Source organism: Eumetopias jubatus, unplaced genomic scaffold (assembly GCF_037043125.1).
Source record: "Eumetopias jubatus isolate StellerSeaLion01/CBP00866 unplaced genomic scaffold, mEumJub1_p1.0 scaffold_12, whole genome shotgun sequence".
In the NCBI taxonomy this organism is placed as follows: domain Eukaryota; kingdom Metazoa; phylum Chordata; class Mammalia; order Carnivora; family Otariidae; genus Eumetopias; species Eumetopias jubatus.
Window position 1 is genome coordinate 11,649,482 of NW_028274818.1, and position 23,106 is coordinate 11,672,587.

Below are 23,106 nucleotides of genomic sequence, written 5' to 3' on the forward strand. Positions count from 1 at the left end.
CCGCGAACCGAGGCTGGCGAGGAGCGAGCTGGCGGACGCCCGGGCTCTCCCAGCGCAGGTCAGAGCAGCCCTGGGCGGCCTGGAGCGCCCTCTACAGGGCTTAGGGGACGGTGCGCTCCTGGCAGCGTTCCCAGGGGTCGTAGTTTGGAAGGTTCGTACTGGCCCAAGATCCTGAGGTTTTCTCAGGGCAGAAGGGAATGTCCACCAATGCTGCAGGCACTTTCAAATCAGGTCATGTTTCAAACAACAAGGTCAGCCATCAGGATCAGGGTGGTTTAAGAGTCTTAGGGTCCTGTTTGATGTGCCAGACTGTTAAAGAAAAAATTATTCTGACACTTGTTAAAACCTAAGGAAGACTTCTTTTGAGACTATTGCTGATCTAAGACCAGGAACAAGACAAGGATGTCCACTCTTCTCACTTTATTCAACAGAGTACTGGAAGTCCTAGCAGAGCAATTAGGAAAGAAAATAAAAGCCATCCAAATCAGGAAGGAAGATGGAAATCTGTGTTGCAGATAACATGATCCTATATATAGAAAACCTAAAAGACACCACCAAAAACTATTAGAATAGCTGAATTCAGTAAAAAACAATATACAAAAATCGGTTGCATTTCTATATATAACAACAAGCCATCAGAAAGAGAAATTAAGAAAAGTAATACCATTTATATCAAAAAGAATAAAATATCTAGGAATAAGTTTAACCACGGAGGTGAAGGATCAGTACACTGAAAATCATAAAATATTAATCAAAGGAATTAAAGAAGACATAAATAAAAGCAAAATTGTTCAGTGCTCATGGGTTGGAAGAATTAAGTTTGTTAAAATATCCATAAAACACAAAGCAAGCTACAGAGTCAATAAAATTTCTATCAAAATTCCAATGGCATTTTTCAAAGAAATAGGAAAAAAAAAAAAAACAATCTTAGGGTGACTGGCCGGCTCAGTCGGTGGAATGAGTGACTCTCGATCTTGGGGTTGTGAGTTCAAGCCCATATTGGGTGTGGAGATCACTTAAAAACAAAATCTTAAAAACAAAAAAAAAGAGGGGCGCCTGGGTGGCTCAGTGGGTTAGGTGTCTGCCTTCAGCTGGGGTCACGATCCCAGGGTCCTGGGATCGGGCCGTTTGTCGGGCTCCCTGCTCAGTGGGGAGCCTGCTTCTCCCTCTCCTGCGCCCCCGCTGTGCATGCTGTCTTTCTGTCAAATAAACAAATAAAATATTTTTTTAAAAAAAATCCTAAAATTTGTATGGAACCACAAAAGACCCTGAATAGCCAAAGTAATCTTGAGAAAAAAGAAAGCTGAAGGCATCATATTTCCTGTTTTCAAACTATATGACAAAAGCTATAGTGACCAAAACAATATAGTATCAGCATAAAAACAGACATGTGGATCAATGGAACAGAAATTTATATATATGCATATATGGTCAATTAATTTATGACAAAGGAGCCAAGAATATACAAAGGGGAAATGATGGTCTCTTCAATAAATGGCAGGGGCCAAACTGTTACATGCAAAAGAATGAAACTGGACCACTATCTTATACCATACAAAAAAGTCAGCTCAGGGCACCTGGGTGGCTCAGTCAGTTAAGCGTCTGCCTTCGGCTCAGGTCATGATCCCAGGGTCCTGGGATCAAGTCCCACATCAGGCTCCTTGCTTGGAGAGGATCCTGCTTCTCTCTCTGCCTGCTGCACCCCCCCCCCGCCCCCGCTTGGGCGTGCTCTCTCTGACAAATAAATAAAATCTCAAAAAATAAATAACAATAAAAATAAAAATGAACAGCAGAACTAAGCCGACATTTTTCCACAGAAGACAAGAGGTAGGTGAAAAGGTGCTCACCATCACTCACCATCAGGGAAATGCAGATCAAAACCACAATGAGCTACCACCTTACATGTGTTAGAATGGCTATTATCAAGAAGAGATAACAAGTGCTGGGGGGGATGTGCAGAAAAGGGAATCCTTGTGCACTGTTGGTGGAAATATAAATTGGTGCAGCCACTAATGGAAAACAGTATGAAGTTTCCTCAAAAATTTAAAAACAGGGTGCCTGGGTGGCTCAGTTGGTTAGGCGACTGCCTTCGGCTCAGGTCATGATCTCAGGGTCCTGGGATCGAGCCCCGTATCGGGCTCCCCGCTCGGCGGGAAGCCTGCTTCTCCCTTTCCCACTCCCCCTGCTTGTGTTCCCTCTCTCACTGTCTCTGTCAAATAAATAAATAAAATCTTAAAAAAAAAAATTTAAAAACAGAACTGTCATAGGATCCAGCAATTCCACTTCTGGGTATTTATCCAAAGAAAGAGAAAACACTCACTTGAAAAGATTTATGCACCCCCATGTTCATTGCAGCATTATTTCTAATAGCCAAGACATGGAAACAACCTAAGTGTCCACTGGACAGATGAACAGATAAAGGAAATGTGGTATATACCTATAATGGAATATTATTTCAGTCTTATTTAAAAAAAATGAAATCCTGCCCTTCGGGACAAAGTGGATAGACCTTGAAGGCATTATGCTAAGTGAAATAAATCAGATAGAGAAAGACAAATACCATATGATCTCATTTATATGTGGAATCTAAAACAAAAACAAAAATAAAAACAACTCATAGATAGAGAGACAAGACTGGTGGTTGCCAAGGGTGGGGGTTAGGCGGTGGGCAAAATAAATGAAGGTGGTCAAAAGACCCAAATTTCTGGTTGTAAGAGAAATAGGTTCTGGGGATATAATGTACAGCATGTTGATTATAGTTAACAATGCTGTGTTTGTGGGGCGCCTGGGGGGCTCAGTCAGTTAAGCCTCTGCCTTCAGCTCAGGTCATGATCCCAGGGTTCTGGGATTGAGTCCCGCATTGGGCTCTTTGCTTGGTGGGGAGCCTGCTTCTCCCTCTGCCTGCCGTTCCCCCTGCTTGTGCACTCTCTCTCTCTCTCTCTCTGGCAAATAAATAAATAAAATCTTAAAAAATCAAAACAATGCTGTGTTGTGAATTTAAAAGTTGCTAAGAGACTTCATCTTAAAAGTTCTCATCCCAAGAAAAAAATTACAACTGTGTAAAGTAATGGACATTAACTAGACTTATTGTGACCATTTCATAATATACACATACACCAAATCATTCCATTATATACCTTAAATGAATACAATGTTATAGGTCAATAAAAAAATAAGACAATTGCAATAGAGATATTACGATAGGGCTCAATTCTGAACACAGCAAAGATAAGTGGGGATTTGTAGCCAAGATGCAGAGAGACAGGGTTAGTGGATGGCAAATTACTTCGGGGAAAACATCAAGGGTAGGAGGACTCTTGTTAAACTGACTTAACAGGATTCTTGCTGAAGGGAGGCCAAGGTCTTACACATCGAAGGGAGAGATGAGGAAGTGAATTCTATAATATGAGTGATCAGATAGCCAGGGTGAGGGCACTCTCAAACTGATTTAGCCGGATTCTTGCTAAACTGAGCTAGGCAGGCCTGGCAAGGCCAGAGTCAAGGTTGCGGCCTGGTGGAGAAGAGGCTTCAGAGGAGCCTAACTAGTTTGGTCAAGGAGAGAGACAGCCTAGAACAGTGCAATTCAAGACCCCACCAGAACTGTCCACACAAATGGAGAATGTCTTAAATCAGTAAAGGGAAAGTCTCCGAAGCAGAGCAAATCCTTTTTCACCAGCTGGCAACACACATCGGGGCCCTTTAGTGCTCAGGGAAGATCTGTCTTTGAACATTGTTCTTCACCATAGATATTTAGGTCTATCTGGATTGTATCTGTTCTATGTGCTTGTTCAACCCCAGGTCCCCCTTTCCCTGCCCTACTCCTGTGAAAGCCAGGAACTGTGTTCAGAGTACAGGGGTCAAAGTTACTTCCACTGTTATGGTGCATCAATGACCGCCTCTTCCAGGAATGAGCTGGAGGGAGAAGGGGCTTGGGTAAATCTAGCTTTCCACAGAGAAATGTTGATGGATGGTGATGTGAGCCACTGGAATAGAGCAGAGAGCACAAACCTCAGCAGGACACAGGACTCGAGCTCCATATTCTCCATGTTCTCCACAGAAAGCCAGCTCATGGGCACTCCATTTTGTGTATTTCTGTTCATCTCCTCTAATTTCTCTTCAGAAATTTAGTTTAGTTTAGTTTTTATTTATTCAAGTCATCTCAACACCCAACGTGGGACTTGAACTCGAGATCCCGAGATCAAGAGTCGCATGCTCTGCTGACTGAGCCAGCCGGGTGCTGCTGTCTTCAGAAATTTTATTTTATTTTACTTTATTTTATTTTTAAGATTTTATTTATTTGACAAAGAGAGACACAGTGAGAGAGGGAACACAAGCAGGGGAGTGGGAGAGGGAGAAGCAGGCTTCCCACGGAGCAGGGAGCCCGATGCGGGGCTTGATCCCCGGACCCTGGGACCATGACCTGAGCCGAAGGCAGATGCTTAACAACTGAGCCACCCGGGAGCCCCCATGTCTTCAGAAATTTTAAAAGGAAAAAATCTGCTTCTCTATTTCAATGGCTGACTTTAAAGTCTCCTTTGACAATCTCCTCACAGTCACTGGGTCATCCTGCCTCAGTGGGCCATCTGTGTAGTTCCTGATGCCCCCCATCGCCCACCCACCACGGGAGGTAATGTTTGCGGAGTCCACTCCTATCTCTGGAGGGAAACCCTCTGCTAGGTTACTAGAAAAGAGTAAAGAAAAATGAATACCGACCGAAGTTCTAATATAAAATGAGAGAAGCCCTGAAGCAGACTCATAAATACCAAAGAAAAAGTACAACTGAGATTTACATTTATTAATATTAAAAAAAACACAAAATTATAAGGGGGTTAATTCATCCACATATTTCTTCAGCGAGGATTTGTTTAGTCATACCAAAATAGTTCATTTCTCTTCGTTACAAAAAAAATTATTTGCGCCTAAAAAAAATGTGCTCATGCTTTCCTCCTCCTCCCTCCGGCTCTCAAAATTCCAATCTTTTTAAAATCCCATCTTTTCTTCATCATACTTGGAATTCCAGGCGATGTATCTGGCAGTTACACACAGATTACTTCCATATGGCTTCATGGAGGCTTAATCGAATATAAAAACAAGATCTATAAAATAACTTCCATACTCACGTACAACCTGATTCCAAAACCCATGAGCACAAAGTTGACAGGATTCAACAGCCATGTAAAGACCAAGAACAGGAATTTGTGTTAACATGTAAAAGGCACATCAGAAAACAGTGATCTCATTTCCTATTCCTCCCAAAAGACGAAGGATAGGTAATAAAATGTCAACACTTAGAAAAAGTTTTGTAGCTTTTTAACTCATTCTTTAAGCTTTCTTTACGCGTCAATATTAACATCAGGGATTGAGAAGTGTAACTGCTATAGTAACATTCAAAACAATTTCATAGACGGTTTTATTTATTTCAAAAGTCCTCAATACCTAAAATCTATTTATCTTATTTCTGAATCGCCTCTAATGCTTTTCCTGCATTAACCCCGGAGCATGCATAACTTCAAAAAGTTAAAAATGGAGATTCATTCCCAGGGTGAAGATGGCCACAGGCTGGTTAGCAAGGATGCGCTGAGGTGGTGGTGTTGCTGCTGTGGGAAAAATCCTAAAGAAAGCCTCCCGGACTCTGGAAACTGAATAAATGACAAGGACTTCTGATTATTTGGTTATTTCTCCTACAGGCCATAAATAGCTCAAACACTCACAAAACAGTCCCTCGATGAGGTTAAAATGCAGGAAACATAAACTATGTCCTGTGCCAAATTACCTCCATGGGAAAAGGCAGCCTGTTAAGACTGAGAGGCCCACCCAGGTCTGGGCAAGAGCCCAGAGCCAGGATCTCCCCCACGCGGCACAAGGGGGTGCACAGGGGAGGAGCGCTTTTGAAGGCCACTGGCCAGGATGCCGTAATATATGCCTGTATCCTGCGAGTCAATAACTCCACTTTAGCAATCTAGTTTCAGAAGAACACTCAATTGTAAAATGGCCCTGGGGGCGCCTGGGTGGCTCAGCTGGTTAAACGTCTAACTTCAGCTGGGGTTGTGATCTCGGGGTCCGGGGATCGAACCCCGCAAAATGCTCCCCGCTTGGCAGGGAGTCGGCTTGTTCCTGTCCCTCTGCTCCATCCCCTTCTTGTGCACTCTCTCTCTCTCTCAAATGAATAAATAAAATCTTTTAAAAAAATAATAAAATGATTCTGCACACGAAGATATACACTGTATTATTATTTGCAACAAAATTGGATATGTTCCAAGTGTCAAATACTATAAAATGTTGTTTAGAACACGGTGTATATTTCTACATGTAATGTTATGAAGCCATCAGAAATGACCTTTGCATAATGATGTAATATATGGTGATTAACATAACAATAAAAAAATTAAAAAAAAAAGAAGACCTTTGCAAAGACTGGAGGTCTATGAAAGTATATGTGATACATACTTCTGCATATATTTACCATATGATACACAGATATATATCTGTATATATATCATATGATATACAACATATATCTGTATATAGTATATATGATTATATATATGTATATGTTATCTATATCATACAGACTATGGCTACATTAAGCAAACAAAAAACCAACCAGAATAAAATTTTTAAACAGTGACAATGGGTGATTGCTTTCCCCAACGTGGCCGGTATTTTCTAAATTCACCATGAGGAACATGTGCTGCATCTACAATGGAACAGATGAACTTTTACATAATTGAATTTTAAATGAATAGGTAACCCCATGCAAATATTAACTGCTACCTTTGCACAGCTTTAACCAACCTGCCATATAAAGAATCCAGGACGCAGAAACCAGACCAGGCTCACCAAGTAGATGAGTAATATTACCGTGATTTTTAAAGCCCAGCAGCAACGCCCACCAGAGAGGAACTTTCTCCATGCTTCTAGGGCGCGGGCAGCAGGACAAGCGCCCTGGGTTTGTGTGGGGGACTGCTCAGGGCCCAGCGGCCAACAGCATCTCGGCCGGGTGCACGATCTGGGCACTGCCACGTCCCTCGCCATGCCCACCGTTTGCACCTTGCTTAAGATACATGTTGTCACCCCTGACTGGCTTTTCACGTCCCCTCCCAGCTCCAGTCCATCCCACCACACATGTGTTAAAAGAGCAAAATTTAACTGAGTAAATTGAAAGATCTAATTGACTTTATTAAATGATTCATGAATCACCCAGCATCCCATCTAGCAAGGAGAGGGGAGCTCCACTGAGCTGAACAAAAGGTTTTAAAGGCAGAGAAAAGACATAAAAAGAACGGACTTGATTGGCAAGGAATGCACTGTTTAGGCAAGGTTGCCCTCCTCTGGAGAATGGTCTACCAGTCAATTTCCTAGTTTTGACCAAGAAGTTCCATGTTGCCTGGTTAAAGCTTACATCCCTGGGGAATCGAAACTGCAGTCAGGTTAGGTTTTAAGTCTTGGTTTACTCACTCGAAGCCTTAACTTAGGCCATTTTAGGGCTGTGGTTTTCTGGTTAACATTACCCCCTTTTGATCAGACTCTCAGCTGAACTGAGAGTTGTGCTCAAAATTTAAGCCATCAGCGTCACGCTCAGCTTGGTTCTGTGGTGCTTGAAGCTTCTGTTGATCCTCTGTGTGGCATTCACCGTTCATGGTGTTTTTGCTTTATCTCTGTGAAATTCACGGGTTACGACAAGGTCTGCGTTCCTTAAGTCTGTTGTTCTCTGTTCCTTTTCTGCCATTGTAGGCTTAAGGAGATCATGTGCTTGGTGGTTAGTGGTTGTGATCAGACAGTCAAAGTTTTTGAAAGGATACAGGGGCACCTGGGTGGCTCAGTCAGTTAAGCGTCTGCCTTTGGCTCAGTCATGATGCCCGGGGTCCCAGGGACGGAGCCCCGCATCAGGCTCCCTGCTCCGTGGGGAGTCTGCTTCTCCCTCTCCCTCTCCCCACACTCGTGCACACACTCTCTCTCTCTCAAATAAAAATCTAAAGAAGAAGAAAAAGAAAAAGGTTTTGAGAGGATACAATGTACCAGGAAGATTATAATCACATAAGCAGGATAATCCCCGATATTTAGAGTTCACTTTGAAGCCTTGGTGCCCAAGACCCAAACCAATCAAAATCAGATCACAGACCCCACTGAAGGGGTCATCCTTTAAGCCAAGTGGCTTGCTCAGTGATCTCAGGTAAATGAGTTTTAGTTTCCCCAGAAGTGTCAATCCAGGTACAGCAAGTGGTGTTGGCCACAGCACAGACACGTCCTTGCTCAGTTCAAAGATAATCAAGAGCTGTCCTATTATTATCAAAACTACTTTGGCAGAGTCTAAGGATCTTCGTTGGGCAGCATTGCTTTAGCAGCAGATTCTGTAATAATTTTAAGAATTAAGAAATCAGCCCCATTTTTTTTGAGAGAAAGTGTGCTCACATGAGTGTGCGAACCGGGGTGGGGGGGGGGTGCAGAGGAAGAGGGAGAGAATCTTAAGCAAGCTCCACCCTCAATGAGGAGCTGGATGCAGGGCTCAATCTTACAACCCTGAGATCATGACCTGAGCTGAAATCAAGAGTCAGATGCTTAACTGAGCCACCCAGGCACCCCGAAAATTAGCCTCATTTACATTTAATCCTAACTAGGGAAACAGGGGCCTGTCAAAAGGAGTGAATCCTGAACTATGAAACCCCACTGGTAGGTCCCTTTTAACTCAACAATGTAAATGTAGCCTTAGCAATGGCCTGTGAGACAGAACGAGTGTGTTATCTTTCCAAGCTAAGGCCAGACTAAAGGAAAGGAAAAGAAGGGTTTTATGTTCAAATATGAAGTCTTGATCTTGGTCTTGGGTGGACGCAGTCTACTGCAATGTCAGCGATTTCTCTTCCTCCTCAATTTAATTTCTAGGTCTTCAGGGTCTGAATAGGACCAGGTGTCACATAGAGCCTTCTTCTGCTTTGTGATGTGTACCCAGGACTTAACACCTTCTAGATTTGCAGCAGTGTCAGCGGTCAGGTGCACCAGGAAAGGTCTCTTTTTAATGGAGCTAGAAGGGCTGTCTTTCACTGATGACGCTTCCAGAATACCTAGTCACCAGGCTCTAAAGTACGACTGTCAGGATCCTTTGAACGGGGATCTGGGAAGCTTCTTCAACCTCATGACGATCCGAAGGTTGCTTCACTCTATGCTGCTGGAATTCTAAAAATGTTGCAAGGTTATTGTTAAGGCTCCTATAATCTGTCTAGTGACATGGCGCTTCGATCCCTGGAAATCATGGGAAGTAGACCCCAAGTGGGAAACACACTTTTTAACAGTTTCTTTGCTACTATGGGGACCTCAGCTTTGCAGTAGGGAAAGGCTTCAGCCCATCCAGAAAATATGCAAACAAGAACAAGAACATATTGATAACCCCTACTAACTGGCCGTTGAATGAAGTCCAGGTGCAGGCGTTCGAAGGGTCTAGAGAGAGGGAGGTCTGAGGCCTCTGGGAATAAAAACAGTTTTATTTTGTTTCATTTTGTTTCAGGATTATGGACCTAACAGGTCAGGCATCCCTGGTAGATTGTTCTGCAATTTTATAAATGTCTCTCCACTGATGTCTGTTCATAACTTGAGTGAGATATCTTAAATGTACTGTGGTGGGTGAAAGAATGCAAAACCTGAAAAATGGGGTTTGCCAGGGAGCCAGGGAGAACCAAGTAGCCTTCTTGGGGTTCCTATAACCCCGACTGTTCATTTACAGGCGTTGTTTGCCCACCTGAATTTTTGTAAGTCAGGAGCAGACTGTGGTCACATTGTAAGGACATCCGTATGGCAAAAGCCTGGCAACGGGCAGCCTTCCTTTTTTGTTTCCTCAGAAGAACAATGGACTTAATCCACTTGCCACAATTTTACAATGCAACATGAAGAAGGTTTAGTATTACCTCTTTTTTTCTTTTTTTTTAAAGATTTTATTTATTTATTTGACAGAGAGAGACACAGTGGGAGAGGGAACACAAGCAGGGGGAGTGGGAGAGGGAGAAGCAGGCCTCCCGCTGAGCAGGGAGCCTGACACGGGGCTCCATCCCAGGCCCCTGGGATCATGACCTGAGCCAAAGGCAGATGGTTAACGACTGAGCCAACCAGGCGCCCTTAGTATTACCTCTTATTTGACAATGCTTCTCATGTAATTTGATATATCAAATAAGCCTAACGAGTTGAGCATATCTTTTGGAATGTTCCAGGTCAAAAAGACTTTTAAGCAGACCAAAAGCCCAAATTCTAATTTTGCACCAGCTTACTTTTGATATTAAAACTTATTTTTAGGGGCACCTGGGTGGCTCGGTCAGTTGAGTGTCTGCCTTTGGCTCAGATCATGATCCCGGGGTCTGGGAATCAAGCCCTGCATAGGGCTCCCTGCTCAGAGGGGAGCCTGCTTCTCCCTCCCCTCCCTGCTTGTGCTCTCTCTCTCTAGCTCTTACTCTCAAATAAATAAAGTCTTTTTTAAAAAAAACCTTATTTTAAAATCTATTCATCTTAATCTTAGCCAGCTTGACTACATATTAAAATTCCTTTTCAAGGATTCCTTTTCTACAAACCTTCTATGACTTTATTTTTTTTTAAGATTTTATTTATTACTTGAGAGAGCAAGCAAAAGAGAGAGCACAAGCAGGGAGGAAGTGCAGATGCAGAGAGAGAACCAAACTCCCCACTGAGCAGGGAGCCCGATATGGGGCTCAATCCCAGAACCCCACGATCATGACCTGAGCAGAATGCAGGCGCTTAACCCACTGAGCCACCAGGGCACCCTAAACCAACAAACTTAAATTAGCTTTAATACCAAACATTTTCTCAGATCTCATGAAGCTGGAAAACATTTCGGTTAGTTTCTATCTTTTTCAGAGTTCTAGAATGTCCAAGCTTTACAAATGCTTGTCTTCCAACCAACTAAATAGAGCTCTTTAGCTGTGAATTGTGTAAGACTGCTGAATCACAGATCTCTACCTCTGAAACAAATAATACATTATATGTTAAAAAAAAAAAGAAGAAGAAGAAGATAGCAGGAGGGGAAGAATGAAGGGGGGGAAATCGGAGGGGGAGATGAGCCACGAGATACGATGGACTCTGAGAAACAAACTGAGGGTTCTAGAAGGGAGGGGCGTGGGGGGATGGGTTAGCCTGGTGATGCGTATGAAAGAGGGCACGTTCTGCGTGGAGCACTGGGTGTTATGCGCAAACGATGAATCATGGAACACTACATCCAAAACTAATGATGTAATGTATGGTGATTAACATAACATCATCATCATAATAAATTAAATAAAATAGAGCTCTTTCACAAATTACTTTTAGCAATACCATCCAGAGGTAAAAAAATGCCTCACATTTATAACAAACACATAAACACACAGATATAAAAACCTTACAATATTACTGAGTAATATTCTGTCTCTGGAATTAAGGAGGCTTGCTGGAGCTCAGGCACAAGTGCCCTTACAAGTAGTTCATATTTTCAAAAAGGACTCTTCCTTTTTCTTCTTCTCCCTTAGTCTCAGATATCTGATTGTGAGCTGTATTTAAATTTCAAAGACATGATAAGATGTATAACTAAGGGACACAGAAGGAATGGAAGTTCTTCCAAGAAGGACTTTTATTTCCCTAAGGCAAATAATTTTCCAAGCCTTTTGAGACAGATAAGGGAAGTTTGGGGATTGGAAAAGGAGCGGGATGAATTTTTTTTTTTTAAAGATTTTACTTATTTATTTGAGAGAGAGAATGAGATAGAGAGCACGAGAGGGGAGAGGGTCAGAGGGAGAAGCAGACTCCCTGCCGAGCAGGGAGCCCGATGCGGGACTCGATCCCGGGACTCCAGGATCATGACCTGAGCCGAAGGCAGTCGCTCAACCAACTGAGCCACCCAGGCGCCCGGGATGAATTTTTAATTGCCTCTAGAGCTGACTTTTATTTTGCAAAAGATCTGTCAGATAAGGACAGTTGTTCTTAATTCTTTAAGGAATTTGGATTGTAACTTATATGACATTATGGGTTGATCCACCCATCCAACTACATTAGCCTCAATTTGCTTCTTTCCCTCCTCGTATATAGTTCAAATTTTAAATATTTTTTTTAAGATTTTATTTATTTTATTTTAGAGAGAGAAAGCATGAGGGGGCTGGGGGGTGTGTGGAGAAGCAGAGGGAGAGAGAATCTCAAGCCGACTCTGCGCTCACCGCAGAGCCCTTTCCCAGGACCCTGAGATCATGACCTGAGCCAAAATCAACAGTCGGACGCTCAACCAACTGAGCCACCCAGGCGCGCCAGATTTTAAAGGTTTTTGACAGTACTGAATAACCTCCACTTGGGCATGACAGGTCCTCAAAGAGGGTGCAGAGGCTATTAAGTTCCCCAAAGCTGGAGTCACTCCCAAAGACAGACAAAAGAAAGAACCAACAACCTGCAAGTCCCAAACAGGCAGAAAGCCAAGCCCAGTTACGCAAAACGAGACAAGCAGAGAGGTAATAGCTCCTCTGGGAGAGAAAAGATCCATAAACAATGCGTTTGGATTTGGAAAGGAAGGGACAACGTGAACTTTTAGTTTTCTCTCTCAACTGGGCACTATAGCCAGAGATTAACAAGAGCTTATTCTCGTAAGAACTGTTTACCCTTTGCTGGCTTCCGCGTAGTTTTCCTAGGAGCCCCTCTACAATGACAACAATAAAAATCATGGCTAATATTTATTGAGCATTTTCTGTGTTCCTTGTACAGGCTGTTCTTTGGCAGCAGGCTTGAGCTATGGAAGCTTGAGTACGACAAAAGGGCCCCAGTGACAAGAAAACTGAATGCAGGCAGGCTCATTAACCCACAGGCCCTACCTAACCAATGGGCTACTTACAACCAGGCACAGTTGCTAATATTACCAAAAATGGTAAAATTCCCGATGTCTCCATACCTCCTCACCCTGCCCTATAACTACTATAGTCCCTCACCACCGCCTCCTAGCTGACTGTCTCTTTTCTGTCCTGCCGTACAGCTCCCCTGCGGTGTATTCAATAAACTCCCTCCTTTGCTCCGCCCTGGGTGAATTCTTTCACTGCCCATGGTTCCCACCCCCACCCAATAGGGACACCTCACATTTCTGTTGCAATGCTGCAACTTTATATAAATTAATCCTCAAAATAACTGTGATGATTGTTTGGTTGAGTACCCCCGTATTCCAACACTTTGCAGATAAGGGTAGTAAGGCTCAGAGGTTAAATAATTCAACCAAGTTAGGAAAAGGAGCTGCTAGGATCATGAACCCAAGTCTATCTGATGCTGGATCTAGACAGTCTGGACCAGTATCCCATGTTGTCCTCAAGGCTGATCAAGCGGGAAGGTGAGAAGGTCAGCCCAGGATCAGAAAGAACAATGGTCAAGAGTTACAGACATGAGGTGACTTTCAGAACTGGGGTTATAGATTTTATGAAAAGAGTTGTTTAATAAACCTCACTTCGAAGTCTTCCAAATGATTTTATTTCTATAATTTGGGGGTTGGGCATTATGCTACAGGCGTCAGGGTTGTCTCTGGGCTGATGAAATCAAGGTGAGAGCATTATTTTCTACCTTATGATTCAGAATCCTGGCACCTTGATACACTAATATTTCTTAAACTTTAAATCATATTTTAAAAATAAATTTTATAAAAAGTATTTAATGTTTTTCTCAAGTTGATTTTGAATAATTTAAACATTTCCCCTCACTTTTCTATCAGAGACAGAAAAAATCAATGTAGAACTCTTGAGACCTGCTCACCTTCATTTCCTTATTTCTTAATGAACTGAGAACATCTACCTGTCTTTTGCTGGGGCTCCTGCATCAGATGCCTTTTATAACTGAATGGGAAGTGGGAGAGAAGCCTAGGTGAAATAAATCAGATTGTGGAGGAAAGAAAAATAAAAGGCATTTTCCAACTCCAAAGAGCAGAACACAAACCGCTCATTCTCCCAGGAGTTAAAGCAGCAAAACATAAAAACATCTCAAAGCAAGAAAACGTGGCAGTGGCCTTGAAGCAATGCATTCCAGCAGCAAAGCCTGCCCTTCACCGTACCACGTCACTGAACCAGCCGATACACCGGGTCACCAACTTTCAGGCTGCCAATTTTCTCCACTGAATAATAGATCCCAAAAAGTGGGGACGACTTGTATACTGCCTTCTCGGAAGGATCACACAGGCGGTAGCTGAAAGAAGCAAAAATTCATCATCAGGCACAAACGGGAAATAAGAACTTAAGGGCTCTCAAGAGAATTCAAGTTTTCATTCTCAGATGACCTATCATAAATAGCAAGCCTCTTCTACAACGTGGACAGAGAAATCTGTGCGCAAGTAGGCAAACTATACATAATCCTGGTTTTTCTAGGAGCATCCTGAGAGTCTGAACAATTTTCCATGGCTTCAGTTTGAAAAAACTGTGTTACTCAAAAAATAAAAATAAATAAAAACTTAAAAAATAACAAAAATAAGTGGTATGTTAAAAAAAATAGTAAGTGGTATATGTTTGCATGTATACCTCTAACTTCACAACTCCCTGAAACAAATGCTCATACAATCTCAAAATGGAACTGCCTGAACTCACCAAGTTCTTTTTTTTTAATCAATTAATTTATTTATCTGAGAGACAGGCTGAGCGCAGAGCCTATGCAGGACTCAATCCCAGGATGCTGAGATCATGACCTGAGCTGAAATCGAGTCATATGCTTCACCCATTAAACCACCCAGGCGCCCCTCCAAACCCTCTGTCCAAACCATGTAAGTAATACGCTTCCCCCCTCCCCCCGGTTTACAAGCCCAAAGCTGAGGCTCTTGATGAACAAAAATGAAGACAGAGATGCAGCTGGCATGGGGCTGAACTACTGATGAAGTTAATGTTTTTCAAAAGGCCTGTCTAAAGAGAAAAAAATTAACTTCACTGCATCTCAAAAATCAAAAAACAAAACATATTTGCATATCCGAAGGTTATCAAAAAATAACCTCTTCTCTAAAACTCAAAAGGATTGGAAACAAATAGCAAAACAGAGAAAAAGAAAATAAAATAGAATATATCTCCCAAAAATGTTGACTTAGTTTTAAAAACACATTCTCTATGGATAACTAAAGTCAGCTAGCAACAAAACAAAACACCTGGGCCCAAAGGAAGCTCCCAAACAAATAAACTCTTGACAACTGGCTACATTTCCATTTTTCTAATATTTCATTATGCAACTTCAATTAGTCTCATAATCCTTGATGTTGAGTCTAATAAAGAAATCTGAGGTGCAATAATAATTACAGTATTTGAGGTCTTAATTTGGACATACACACATGAATGTTATTAAAAATTGATGTGAGAGATCTGAAAACTTCAAAACACAGTATTAGACAATGAAAAATCTGTCAAAAGCACTCGAAGATCCATCCTTAAAAAAAGAGGAAGCAACTTACCCCCAGACACACGCCAACCAGAAGGCAGAGTGAAAGGTGCTCGGACGGGGCACCTACCCCCACAGGTAGCTCTGGGATGGGGATAGTATTAAAAACACAGTGGACACATTGCTGTTTACCTCTTCAGGGTTTCCAGTGGCTCCTTCCTGTCTATCACTCCAGTATCTGGGTCTACAGTGGTCAAAATGCACCTGCCATTCAAGAACCAATGATTAGGTGGTGGTTAGGGGCCAAGGAACACACCACCACCCCTCAGAGGTTGACTCTGAGAGAATCCTTACCTGGGGCAAGACAAAACCTTTTTCATTTCTACGTTGCCAATTCGGAGTTCATCCCAAGTATCCTAGGAGGAAAGGAAAAGTTATCTTTTGAATCAAGGCTTCATTAGTCTTGAAAGCAGGTTACTCTTTAGCTGGTCCTAACAATGAGGCTAGCAGAAGAAAGGACAGCCAGACCCCAAGAAGTATCTCCCAAAGGGACACAAAGGGAGACGGCATATGGGTGAGTCCAGGATCCATCCACCTCTTGACTCACTGTCTCAGAAACCCGACTCTGTCAGCAAAGCAAGAACAGACCTTCTCCGCCGGGCAGTTTGCCGTACGAATCATACACTAACTACAAGGCCAATTTACTGATATATAATGAAAAATGTATAGCTTGCAAGACAAGCCCACTTTGTTCTTATACCTAAGCTACAATGGAAGCCAAGTTAAAATCTGATAGTTCTTTGATGAATGGGACATCACCCACAGGAAGTCAGGTAGGAGATTCACACATTCAACACTCCCACCGCCACGACTGGTAGCCTGCCCTGGCGGGGGGGCGGGGGGGGGCTGGCATTCCACAGCTCCTGGCCGTGCTTTGGGTTCCCACCCTCAAACGGTGGGCACTGCCAACATCCACCTTGGGGCTTCAATAAATCCTCACAACTCTTTAGAAGGTACTATGACGATCCCTGTTTTGCACAAAGAAACCAAGACCTGGAGAGGTTACAAAATTTTCTCAGGGTCATAGCAGGTTTGAAAACTTCAGATTCTGAAGGCAGGACTTCTAACCACCCAGCTTTTAAATCTATCTCTGTCTCTATTTATCTGTCTACACACACATATATATAAACATACACACATATATGGAGATTATATAGATTACATTACATAGGCCTAGATATACATATTCATACACCTACGCACACAGACATGCACACACATATATAAGGAGGGAGGGTATGTTATAGGACTCTCTTGCTAATAGGGAAGCCCTCTGTGGGATCTGCATTTCCCAGGACAACCCCCATCCAGGCCTCAGGGGGAGAAGTGAGAGGTAGTGGGGGAGGGTCCTCACTCCAGGCTTCAGAAACCGACAACAGTACCTATAATCAGGTGCAATAAAAGTGTCCCTTGAAAAATTGTTTCCTGATCTCAACCCAAATGAGGTTTGGAGCGGGTCTAAGCGATTTGGTGAGAAGTCAGTCCGCAAGCGAGGAAATGAGCCATCTATTGACCCCCCCCACCCCCAGGGACAGGAGAGGCCAGACAGAGCGGGGGACCGGGGGGGGGGGGGGGGGGGGAGCTAACACATAATGTTTTTCCTTCCACCTCTGATGACCTGCTTCTCTCCCAGGGGTACACGAAGCCCCCAGGGCCTACAGGGGTGATTTAGCCAACACAGGAAAGATACTCCGGTCCCTAACTGGGTCTTCCCAGCTCACAAATCTCCTACGGAACAGGAGCACAACCGCGGTAAAGGTCTCTGTGGACGCGCTGGGTTCCCAACAACCATTTATGAAACCGCTGCTGTGTGGAAATAAAATCTGTGTTCCAAACCGGTTGTTGGACGGACTGTGTTGCCCCTGTAAAAGTCAAGGACCCCCATGTAACAAACGAAATTTCTATATCCCAGTCAGGACTTACTACAAGCCCTGTGCAAACGGCAAAAATATGCAGCACAACCAGAGCAGGTGGCTCAGCCGGCGGAATGGGACCTCCCCCGAGCGTGACCAGTAATAGGGATCCCGCAGGGGGAAGTGATGGGTCCCGTGCAGCCTTGGCCTGGGGGCGGCGGCAAAGGCTGGATGCATTTTGCCACACGAGGGCGCTGCGGACACAGGAATGCGAGCCCATCCGCGCCCCAGAGCTCTCCAACTACCTGCCTTTCAATGTCTGCACAAATGATCATGAATTTCACATTTCAAAGCCACAGATCTGCGGAAACTCTGCCTTGTGACTGTGGCATGAAGCAGGAAAGTCTGAAAAGTTCGATTAGGTGTCCTAGCTCAATAAAACAGAGGTAATCTGCTCTTCCGCTCTCAGGGAACGGGAGTACCGTTTAGAGTAACAAATTGTCTGCATTCATAGAAACTGTCTGAAGCTCCCCAAACTGCAGCTCTAACAACCTCCAAAAGTATTAATCACTTTATATAATAACGTCACTCACCCTAATCTGATCACAGTTGGCATTTTGGCGCAGAGCGTTATTTGCAGTAAAAAACACTACGCGAATTAAGTTTAAATGTAATTATTAATTCAGTTATTAGAGGAAGATAATAAAATACCTTAAGTTATTAAAAGTTCATTTTAATTAAAAATGCATGAAATTCAATTTTCCATTAGGTTCCACCAGACACACGCAAGGTTCCAGTGCCTTCCCTAAACACAGAAAACAGCTAGAAGAGCTGACTGCTCCCCCTGATGCCGAGCAACCTCTCTGCAGTCTGGCAAAATCCAGGCCCCTAAGACATTTATTTACGGTGAAGGGGTAAAGCCAGGGAGTTTTTGAGGGGCAAGAAGAAAGGAAAGGAAGAAAGAAAGGCAGTGAGAAAGGAGGGATCACGGTACACAATGGGCTCAGCTCCGTGGAATCACCCTAAGAAATTACTATGAATTTGCCATTTACGTTGGCAAACACTACATTAAGATTACATGGTTTCCCATGACAAGTAGCATCCAAAGAAAGACATAAATTAAGGGTCTGGAAAAAATAATTAACTAATTAATTAATTAAGAGTCTGGGGCAATTATTGTGGAGCACACAGAATAGTGCAGATGAGGGTGTTTGCTTCTTTGAGACCTTCACTAGAGTCCAGACAGGCACCTGCCAAGCAATAAATTAAATGTATGACAGGAGATTCTACCCTCTCAAGTCTCTCTCTCCCCCTCCCTTTCCCTCTCTCTCTGTATACACACACACACACACACACACACACACACACACACACACACACACACACCACACACATATAGTCTGTACACATATATTTAAAGAGAGAGAATAGAATATATTCCATCTTTGTATATATATTCTATATATGTTGTATATGTGTGCATACATATATTTCATATTATACATATTATATACATATAATAATATATACACAAACATGGTGGGAGAGCACCAGGTGAGAAGGGAGGCCAAGGTACGCTCCTGAATGCCCATGCACCACAGATGGACAAGAAGACATCTGAGCGTAAGACAGAAGACAAAAACCAGGAGCTCTCTGCTGTTGCCATGGGCTATCAAAGGAATTATCCTGAAGAACACAGACTGGATCAGCAGTCCTACCCTACCAACAGCTACAGAGCTTCTGGGCACCTGCACCTTGGGCCAGGGTCTCCTGCCATCCTTGGAGTCCTTCGACGGCCTGAACCTCAGTCCCAAGATCCGTGCCTCCCCGTACCCTGCTCTGGATTCTCTAATTGCTACTCCTAAGTTTAATAGATTATGTCACACATTCAATGATTATTTAAGCCATGTTGGGATAAACTGAGGGGATGAATAAGTAAATAAACAAGTTTGTTGCTTAGAAATCCTTGGTATCAAGGAGGCCACATGATTACCGTGGGCTTGGGAAGCCATGAACTATGGGCTGGCTAACTATATGTGGCCCATTTGGAGAGTGATTACTGTTTGGGCAGCAGAAAGGAGGATGTGAGTCTTTCCTTATCAACTGAATAATGTTCAAGATGTTGCTGAGTGAAGAAAACACACACACACATATATATACACACTATATGGAGAATAAGTCTGTTTATATAAAAAAAACAACCTGTACGTACAGCTATGTGTATATATTTATAGCAATATATTTGGAAGTCTCCTCAAGTTTAAACAGTATTTTTATAAATTTTGTTTTATTTTTTGTTTTCCTTTTCTGTGTTTTTTTTTTTTTATCAGAAGCATTATCATCCCGACAACACATTTTTAAAATCATTTTGATCTAGGAAGTTTCTCAGATTCTTTCCAACACCAAACACATGGTGTGTTTCCAACACCAATTCTGCAATTCCCTGACACCAAGAGAGGTCCTGTGATTTCACCCCTTTCTGACCACCTGGAGTTACACACTCCCTATGTTGGGTTAAGGGCTCGGTCCCACAGACTTCCCCCCACCCCTCACTTCAGATGCCAAGTGTACAGCTCTGCCGTACTTCTGGTCAACCAGCTATAAATCGAGGATTCCCAGGAACCCCCCCCTCAGGTTGGATATTCTGCCAGGAGAGCTCACAGAACTCAGGAAAGTGCTTTACTATGACCAGTTCATTATAAAGGATATAACTCAGGAGCAGTCAGATGGATCAGACGGAAGAAATTCGGGGAACAAGGTATGAGGGAAGGAGCACAGAGCTTCCAAGCCATGGTCCCAGCTCCCAGGACCTTGACTTCTTCACCAACCAGGCAGCACTCCAAAACCAGTCTTTTTAATTTTAAGGGTTTTTATGGAGGTTTTATTACTTAGGCACGATGATCACATCACTGTCTATTTGCAATTGAATTCAACCTCCAGCCCCTCTCCCCTCCCTGGAGGCCTGGAGGGGCTGAAAGTTCCAAATTTCCAGTCAAGGCTTGGTCTTACTGGTGACCTACTTCCAACCTGAACCTACTTACCCCCCACCCCTACCACTCACCTCATTAGCATAACTCAGGTATGATTGATAGGAGTCTGTTAATAATAGAAAGTACTCCTATCACTCAGGAAATTCCAAGGGTTTTAGGGGCTGTAATAGGGGACAAGTGCCAAATATGTATTTCCCATTACACCACACAGTTCAACTATCTCAAAGCCAAAAATTGTTTTTCTGTTTTTAAGATATACATGCAAAACACTATTCTTTAATCCCTATTCCAAAATTGAAATGCTCTCTGTTTCAACAAACCCTGTGGCATTCTTCCCACAAACACATACATACCCTGTGCTAAGCGTTCCTTTCTCTGGGCTCCCATGAGTGAGGTTACGTCTCTCAACCCTCCAGCTACTGAGCCCTCAAACCTGCTTCACCCTCAGACCCTTGCAGGCAGACACAGTGAATTCATTTCTGTAAGTTTAGCATCTATCTCAGAGATTAGGACCCAGCAAACTCTCAATAAACGTCTGTTGCAAGCATGAGTGTTCTAGAACCTTGGCCAGTATATAAACTTTCACTTTATACATTGAAATTAAGTTTCCTTAGCTGAAGTAAAACTCTGCCTCAAGGCCAAACTTCCTTCACAGACTGACTAACACAAGATTCCTTACACTAAGAATTACCAATTTACAGGAGACAGGACTTTTCACTTACTGGATTTAGTAAAGATGCTAGGCATCAGTGCTGGCCAAGGACCAGACAAAGGGCGCGTTTCTGCTCAACTTGTGGGAACATAAATTGGCATGAGGTTTCTGCAAATCCATTTGGCAATATACATGAAAAGCCCACAAAATTCTGACTTTGCATTTCTTAAGAATAAGTTGAGAAATGCAGATAAAGACTGCTTTACAAAGCTGTTCATTATTTATGTAAGGGAAAACAGAAGACAGCCTACATGCTCAATTATAAGGGAATGGCTAAGTAAGTGACGGCAGAGTTCAAAGATGGACTAATATGGAACCACAAAAACTATGCTAACGAAGAATTTGTAAAGACAGAGCTGTGAGCCATCTACCATTAAGTGAAAATGGGGGAATTCAATACTACTTGTACAATATCACATAAATAATATTGGAAACACAATAAAATGTTATCATAGGCTACTTTTTGATGGTAGGATGGGGAAGGATTTTTATTCCTTCAAGTTTTTCTTTACACAAAGGAAGTGGTACTTTAAAAAATTACTTTTAGGGACGCCTGGGTGGCTCAGTTGGTTAAGCATCTGTCTTCCGCTCAGGTCAAGATCCCAGGGTCCTGGGATCGAGCCCCACATCAGGCTCCCTGCTCAGCGGGCAGTCTGCTTCTCCCTCTGCCGCTCCCCCTACTCATACTCTTTCTCTCTCTCTCTCTCAAATAAATAAAATCGTTAAAAAAAAAAAAAAGATGGTCATAATGCCATATGGTGACAGATGGTGACTTCACTGAGCACGGAGGATGCCGAGGACTGCTGCAGCCCCAGGAGCCCACAGAACAAGTCTTCACCTTACTACATACCTTTTATGTATGTAACTCTGATACCTTTTATTCTAGTTTGCTTTTTTTGTTTTTTGTTTCTGTTTTTGGTTTTTGTAGTGCTGGTCAGGACCCATAGAACTGAAATTCTAACCCAATAATGGGTTATGACCTGCAGTTTGGAAAGGTTAAGGAGAAAGATGAAGTCAGATCCTGCACCAAAATGCCTGGCACAGTGCCTGGGACATAATGCACATTTGACAACTGGGAGCTTTGGCTGTTACTGTTACTTTGTTATTGTTTTATATGCTGTCGTTGGCATTGCTTCTTCAGAAATCCCTGAAGCCCAGGCAGAGATGATGTTCTTATTCCAGGACAGAGACTTCTAATGTACGCATGTATGCACCCAAGTAAAATCCGAACTCGACCCCACTCCGATTTGGGGGACTGAGAGTTTGGTCATAATGGTTTGCAAAACATTTCTTTCTCAACAGCTGCAAAGGATCGGACTGAGAGGACCCAGTGCACACAGCCAGTGAGGGGCCTGGGAGTCCAACCACAGCTGCCTGGCTTTAAGATCTACCCTCTCTAGAAGCTTCTTGAAGAATCACTTCCTGAGTGACAAATAACACACTCAAGGTTTTCTGCAAGCTTCTCCACAGTTCTTTCATACTGCAGAGTGAGAAATGATACAAACAAGATATTCCAAAAAAAAAAAAAAGTCAAGACAAAAAAGTCCTGCATACCAGGAAACTGAGCAAAGTTCGGGAAACACCTGATCCCTGACTCCTGCAATGGCCAAGCACACAGACAAGAAGCATTGGTCAACTGTATTATTTTTAAACTCCACTGCTCTGCATTCCCCGAATGCACACACACTACACTGGCCCAAGGGAAGCCACCTTTATTTTTTTTTTTTAAGATTTTATTTATTTATTTGAGAGAGAGAGAATGAGAGATAGAGAGCATGAGAGGGGAGAGGGTCAGAGGGAGAAGCAGACTCCCTGCTGAGCAGGGAGCCCGATGTGGGACTCGATCCCGGGACTCCAGGATCATGACCTGAGCTGAAGGCAGTCGCTTAACCAACTGAGCCACCCAGGCGCCCGGGAAGCCACCTTTAAAAACTTGCTTAACATTCTGAGTTACATGGAAAAAGTACCAAGTACTTTGGGTCATGAAGAGCAAATGTTGCACAATGCATTCTACTATTGCTCTATATTTTTGCAATAAAAAAAATGGCCAGACTCTGCACCATGCTTAGATACGCTATTTTTTTATTATTAGTTGGTCTACTAAATATTTACATACATTCACATTTTACATCAATATTTAATAGAGTCCCACTAA

General features: G+C 42.9%; 1 protein-coding gene across 3 annotated transcripts in view; it reads right to left on the minus strand.

Annotated features, from left to right (window-relative positions):
* Positions 1-4,774: 4,774 nt before the first annotated feature.
* Positions 4,775-23,106, minus strand: part of MTARC2 (mitochondrial amidoxime reducing component 2) — a 32,377-nt gene continuing 14,045 nt past the window's right edge. The window contains exons 5-8 of one of the 3 annotated variants that reach the window (XM_028104780.1): positions 15,691-15,752; positions 15,529-15,600; positions 14,039-14,169; positions 4,775-5,639 (exon numbers count right to left, since the gene is read on the minus strand). In XM_028104780.1, coding sequence (XP_027960581.1) covers positions 14,043-14,169; positions 15,529-15,600; positions 15,691-15,752 — 261 coding nt within the window. In that variant the 3' untranslated portion in view covers positions 4,775-5,639; positions 14,039-14,042. Of the gene's footprint in view, positions 5,640-7,158; positions 9,172-13,445; positions 14,170-15,528; positions 15,601-15,690; positions 15,753-23,106 lie in introns of those variants that run through there. The other 2 variants (XM_028104781.2, XM_028104779.1) reach the window with 2 other exon arrangements.